This window comes from Hyalella azteca, unplaced genomic scaffold (genome assembly GCF_000764305.2).
Source record: "Hyalella azteca isolate HAZT.00-mixed unplaced genomic scaffold, Hazt_2.0.2 contig4102, whole genome shotgun sequence".
NCBI classification, from domain to species: domain Eukaryota; kingdom Metazoa; phylum Arthropoda; class Malacostraca; order Amphipoda; family Hyalellidae; genus Hyalella; species Hyalella azteca.
This window is the reverse complement of record NW_025934328.1, coordinates 17,790-24,735: the sequence shown is the minus strand read 5'-3', so window position 1 is coordinate 24,735 and position 6,946 is coordinate 17,790. Positions and strand designations below refer to the sequence as shown.

Genomic DNA, 6,946 nt, shown 5'->3' with positions numbered 1-6,946 from the left:
TAGAGTTGACCCAGTAGTTAAAGGTGTTCAACCACTGGGCAACCACTAAAAAGTTTAACCACTGGGCAGGGTAGCCCAGTGGTTAAAGTTTAGAGTATCAGGATTGGCGCAGAGAGGCGCGGGTTCGATCCCAGCTCTGTGCGCCAGTTTCTGGTCAGAATCGGCAAGGAGGCCGGGCGGTTAAACAAAGCAAAATTGAAGCAGTGAGTTGCGAGTTTGAGACCACAAAATGCTGTGAATGTTCTGCGATGTTCAGAATCGGCGACAGGCCTACGGCCTAATAAACGCTGAAACCGCTATTTATTATTATTAAACTTCATTATTATTCATTCAAAATAGGTTTTCCCTAAGAATGAAACGTTGTACGGACCGAGAGAACTGTAGCCGTTGGTTTGCGCGTAATAATTCAGTTTTTTGCGTGCATTTTTGCCGTTGCGTGATAATGTAAACATGCAGTATACCGTAGTTCTTCCATGTGGTCTACTAGCTGACAGAAACAAATTTTATTCAGCATATACCGTACGTATGATAATACAACCGTGTGTAAATAAATTGGCTTGATAATGTTATCTTGTGGTAATTTTATTATGCCATAATGTTAAATGCATATAATTACTTAGTTTGCAGAAGCTTAAGCAGAGACGAGATGGCCGGCTGCGGTTCACTGCCATGCCAGCCAATGTCACGGCGGGCGCATCTCCCACAACAACCACCACTGTTGTCCAAGAAATGTCAGACATCGCAATCTGCCTTGATTTAGGACATTTTTCTGAATAAATTTAGTTGGTTCATCATTATTATGCAGACTGAAAGATGCAGCTACATAGATATAAGGATTTCTCGGTATTCTTTAAATCTCTATCGAATTTGCTGATCGTCAGCCGGCAATTAAAAAATAGTCAGGATTTTCGATGCATAGTTATTGATCATTATTACTATTTATCACTTACAGTCTTACACCAACTATTTATCACTTACTTTTCGCCTATGAAGCGAGCACGTGTTTTGGGTAGGTAGGTATTGTTACGAATGCTTGGATCGGAGACGTGAGTGCGGTCATGGGTTGCGCTCATGGCTTGTGCTCAGCATAAGCCACAAAGGTAATGTAAGTCATCGACTTTAAGTAACGTGTATATAAGGCTCGACAGAGTTAGGTGAAGACTTCAGTGCAGGACTTGATGTGCTGAAGAGTTCCTCGATCAAGTTATTTTCTTCTTGATCATCACCGAGATCACCGAGGTGAGTTATGCTTCATCGACACTTTTTGTTCACGTAAAATCCAGATGAGTTCGCCGAAGTGACTGAGAGTTCTGTGTTCCAAAATTGGAGCTGTAGGTAATGGGTCCGAGCCCCTCCTAACTGTGAAAATTCTGTGCAGTCTAGACTCTGATACAGGTCAAACATGGCCTTATCTTATCGAAATTATACTATTCGGCTTTGTGAGTGAGTGTAGAGAACTTTTATCTTGAAAATGTACCGAACTATTCTCTTGGCATTCTAATGGCTAATCTAAATACGTTCATCAAAATATCCTACTGTTAATTAGTTTTACGTTCATGTGGATTGTGTCCTAGACATTTTTAAATTACAATTTGGAATTTTCTTGAAGGAGAGATCGAGGATAGGTAATTAGAATTTTCTGTTTATTGTGGTAAAGAGAGCATTAATTTTCTAAGAGTTATTATGTTTTACAGAAAATGCCTGTCGGTGACGTGGGTATCACCTTGATAGTAGTGTTGGGATTGACATTCTTGGTTCCTTGCTTGGCTTTGAACTGTATTGGCTCAAATGAGGTGCTTCAGTTTTGTCAGTCATATAACGCACAGTGTGGTGGCCAAGGAGATTTTCAAGTCAGTAAATATCTAGACGAAGACATTTATTCTCATAAGGATGCAACAACGCCAAATACATTCTTCGCAGCAAAAGATGTTATTATCATCAATGCGGGGGGCACATCAGAATTTCCAATGAGAGAACTTTTGTCAGGTGTAATAGCGGAAAATTCAGACGAGGATCTAAAGCTGGGAAGACTGACAAGTGTGCTCGAGCTTCTGATTTCATCCTTTAAAGAGATCTATGCAGGGGAAATCACCGGAAAGCAAAGCAACCAATGTATCAATTGCGAGAAATATTTACCTCTGTGGACGAAAATCAAGGATGATTACGAAAACATTATTGGAACACGATTTGAAGGAGAAAAACCTCAAGTTTTTATTCATACTGAACCACCGAATCATTCGAAACTTGTTTCCTCTTATGGGCCTCGATCTTCGCGTCCTATCTTCAAAGATGTCCAGACCATTTCAGGTTTAGAAAAAAAATTTAATCTAGTGACTGATATCAAACCGGTCGTTTCGCCCGTTGAGAATCGTCAGGTTGCATCAACTAGCACGAGTGCTCATGTGGTTATTCCCAAGGTTGAATTTGGATACAGCATCCATCGTCCGAAAATAGTTATAAACGAAACTCAAATTCCCGCTTCTGGGAACAATGTTACCAACCCCAATTTTCTTATTCCTAATATAACAATTCCTTCGTTACCTTCATCGTATGTTTCATTCTCAGACAAATCTACTACTAAACCTCAAGAACTTTCACCCCGTAGAAGTTACTTGCTAGATAATTTGCTAGGCCCGACCATTAAACCGATCAACTTATCATTCTCTGGCTCATCAGCTGGAAAAGCTCCAGCAAAAATGATCGTTACATCAGATATTGCCCCTGAAAATTTTAAAAGATTACCTCAACATGTTCAGGCTATCAGTAACGATCCAGCAAGGGTAGTAGTGGATGACATAGATTATGCAATTTACGAAGTTCCTTTGGGTGATATAACCAAACCTGAAGGTGTAAGGGGGCCATTTTCATCGATGCCTTTCGCGCCTAAGCATGTAGTGGAACCATTTCCATATATTCCTAAAAACAACCATGATGTTCTAGTAGAAGTAATTGAAATTCCGATTGAAATTGAAACGCCTCTGTCGCAGGATGGTTCGTATCCACAAATATTATCAGAAAAAAGCTACCCCACTCGTACTGGCTTTAACAGGTTCAATTTGCATCAGCCGACCACAGGGGCCGAGTCGCCATTTCCGAGTATTTATAAATATGTCTCTGCAAACAGACTTGATTCGGGAATTAAAAACATTGACGATCAATTTATTATTAGTGATGATTTGAATTTACATTACAAGGTTGAGAACCCACAGCGAAATAATAGAGTTCCTTTGCAGCTCAACTTCAGAGCACAACCGCCTAGTCAATCCAACGGCTCATCGCTCTTTGATGCAGGATCGAACATTTTTCATCGTTCACCGGTGTCTTTCGTTACTGAGAAAGAACAGATAGCAATTCCTTCGTTTACTAACCTGCCATCTCTCACATATGAAATTGATCGTAGAGTTCATGACATTGAGTCCACAAATGGTTTGCAGTCGTGGTTGGACTTTTCTCGCCACCCCGTCCTGCTGGCCCAGCACATTTCGCAAAAGAAGGTGGCTTTCCCGCTTGAGAACTCCAGTATTTCGCGCGATTGGCACCGTTTCCAAACAAATATAAATCGCGAGTTCAAAAGTCCAACGCTTGAATCCAAGAATTCTAAGCTTGAATCCAAGACTGATGAAATTACTTCATGGGAAGAATTAATGGTTTCATTAAACCAAAAACCACCACAGGAAGTCGAATCAGATACGTATTTCGATTACTATGACGATGAAAATGATCTTAATGCACTTTCCTGGGGAAAATCGGATTTATTCAATAATGGTTACGCGATTGATCAGATAAGAAACAATTCTTTCGACCATTTCGGTAGTGTAATTCCTTTATACTTTGACATTTCAACACCTTCGAGTTATGATCTCACAGACTATGGAGCCGATGAGTTAGGTGAAGGTCAATCTATAAATGAAGGTTCTCATATTGACGACTATATGGAGCTTCTGGTTCCTGAAAGTGAACCCACTGATCTTTTGAAAGAACAAGTTTCACCCTCGTATGTCTATGACGACTACATATATCCAATGGACCCTCAAACCGAGCTGACACGAGCAACGGAGGTGCAAAATAGTTTACTGGGTGATCAGCTCCATTATTCAGATCAACAAAACGTACCAAAAGAAAATTCTTTCCCAATTTTTCCCGAAAGACTAAGACTAGATTCGTTACCAAGTTCTGCTGGAGAGGAGGGATTTTATTCAGAGTATTCAGAAACGAAACATGACTATGGTTCTCTACCTGAAGGTAATGAATACGATTCAGCTTACCCAGATTATGCATTTGATTCAAGTGGAAAAGAAAAAATCCCAAACGTCAGCAAGTTGGTAAATTTCCCTGTAAGTAGCAGTGGAGCGAATTCTATCAGAAATTATGTGGAGCAAGCTGGATTATCAGGGACTGTAAAACAGCAGGCAGGTTCTACTGATGGAGGACAAAACTTAAACTATTTTGGGTCTGAAGATAGCTGGGGAAAAATGAATGGTGATCTTCCTTTTAGTGCTGATTATTACAAAGATTATATCAGTAGTGAGGTTACGGACCGACAGTGGACACTTGGATTTGGAAGTTATCTTCCGACCCCGAAAATGGAAGAGGTCGTAAAAGCTGAAGGTTTCTCAGTGAACAGTTTTGGAAACCAGCATCTGTTAAATTCTTTTCATGATCAACGTTTGATTGTCCTGTCATCATACGATGACGAGGCGCTCACATCGATGGACGATGTCGGTGATAACGATTATTATGACATGGTCTATCCGAGCGAAGATAACGGTCTCTCCGCTGCGTTAAACTCCAATGCAAATTTGAAACGAGAAAACAACGGAAAATCGATCTTCAACCCATTCGCACCAATTACAAAAAGTCGTTTATCAAGATCTCTTAGAAGCTTTAACCCTCCGCAGCTCTGCACCTATCAAAACACAGGATGTGAAACTTATTGTGATGGCTTTTGGGTCGTCATACAAGATCGTGACTGGCAAACTTCACGGTCGTTTGATAAGAAACTGAGTGACTTTAGAATTGGTTTTGGGGACGCTTCTTCTGGTTACTGGATTGGGTTGGAGTGTCTTCATTTCCTCACCTCCCGAAGACCCCATCAGCTGCTGGTGGAACTGGTGGCCAGGGACGGCCGCACTGCTTCTGCTTTGTATGAAAATTTCAGCGTCGATGGAGGGGAGAACTTTTTTCAACTTCATTTGGGAAGGTGATATATTTTTTTCCTTTGAATTTCTTTGCCTTTCACTTTTCCATCGCTTTTCATTTCTCCAGTGAAGTTACCGAAATACTGAATTTCACGCTACTTTAATTAAGTTTGATTACATTTTCGGGAGCTAGTTATGTGTTATCTTCAATAAACGTTCAAGTCCAGTGAAATTTTACAGTTTCTCATTCTATTTTATCATCACTAAGGAATGTTATATTGAACGATGGAATAGTTCTGAATATTTTTTTTGCTGGAATCGCCTGTTAAAATTATTCATTCAACTTACAAAATTAATGTAAAAATATGTTTTCAGTAATGGAATTGAGACGGCAGCATAAACTTTACCAATGAGATGAAAATATTGTAGCATCTTCAATGCAAATATATTTCAACTTGTGCCAAAGTGTCTTGATATTATAGAAGAAATAAACAAACAATAAAAAACAATGAAAATTTCTTATCGTAAATGAAAAAATAAATAAGTTCACGTGCTTAACATTAAATATTAATTGTAATTATTCAATGCCTATATATTTCAACTTTTTGCCAAAGTGCCTTGATATTATAAATGAATGCATGAAATAAATGATGAGTATTTTTTATCGTGAATGAACAACTAACTAAAGTTCACGTGCTTAACAATAAATATTAATTGTAGGTTCGTGGAAGGAGACGCGGGTGACGGCTTCAGGCTGGCAGACGGAGCTCTGTTCTCCACCTACGACTCAGGTGAGCAGCGCGGCAACTGCGCGGCCAGGTGAGCAGCGCGGCAGTAAGTGGTTTGCCTGCTCCCTCAATAATTCAAAATAAAATTATGAATAAATTTTGTGTACCACTAAATGAATGAGCGAATCCCGAAAATTCGCTTGTAATATTATTTAAATCAATTATTGTTATTTGAATACATGTTTTGCTACCATTTATGTTAAATTCATCAGACGTTTAGCTGACCAAAAAAACGAACACTACCGAGAAAAGCTTTTGTATATAAAGTATATTTTAAAAAATCAAGACCTGTTATTAAAATTCAAAGAAATCCGTTACAAAAGATACGCCGTTTTATGATCAATATTCGAATTTATTGACGATTCCTGTTCATCCGTTCCCATGGTGATGCCATTTTTATCTCGGACCTCATGGTCATTTTTATCCCAATACATTTTTTGTGCCAATTTTTAGCGCATTTTCACATTTATGGAAAAAAATGCACTATTGTGCTCGCCATGTCCGTCCGTCTGTCCGTCCGTCCGTCCGTCCGTGACCTCAAGTTTTCGTCGACGAGAAAATGCGCTCTCTGTCACTCACTGCAGTGAGTTCTGAGTTATATTTTTGTTTATTTGCTGTTGCGATTCAACGGACAATACGGTTTCAATTCTCTAAGAATTGAACCAAATAAACGGGTGGTCATATCAACCAGAATCTACCGTACTAAAATAAATAAACAAAATTAAAGAAATCGAACCACTATGCACAGTTAAATTTAATTTTTTCGCGCAGGCATGGCGGAGGTTGGTGGTACCGAGACTGTCGAACCAGCTCGCTCAACGGACGGTTCACTGAGGGAGTACGCTGGTCCACATGGCCGGTTCCTGCTGGTATCATAGCTACCAGGATGCTGATCACACCGTCCTTATTCCTGCCTGACGGATACTAGGCATCCTATTGAAATTCTAGCTGGACACGTAATATGAGAAATACTTACGAGTTTCGGAGTTTGTAACTACTTCACTCAATCACTGATAAATT

General features: G+C 39.6%; 1 protein-coding gene across 1 annotated transcript; it reads left to right on the top strand.

Moving 5' to 3' along the window:
* Positions 1-1,180: 1,180 nt before the first annotated feature.
* LOC108674435 lies at positions 1,181-5,919 on the top strand (the record flags this gene model as incomplete). The annotated part of the gene is made up of 3 exons (XM_018162382.2): positions 1,181-1,239; positions 1,695-5,200; positions 5,859-5,919. Coding segments are annotated over exons 2-3 (3,564 nt in total), but the record flags the coding sequence as incomplete, so codon positions are not given.
* Between the last annotated feature and the right edge of the window lie 1,027 nt (positions 5,920-6,946).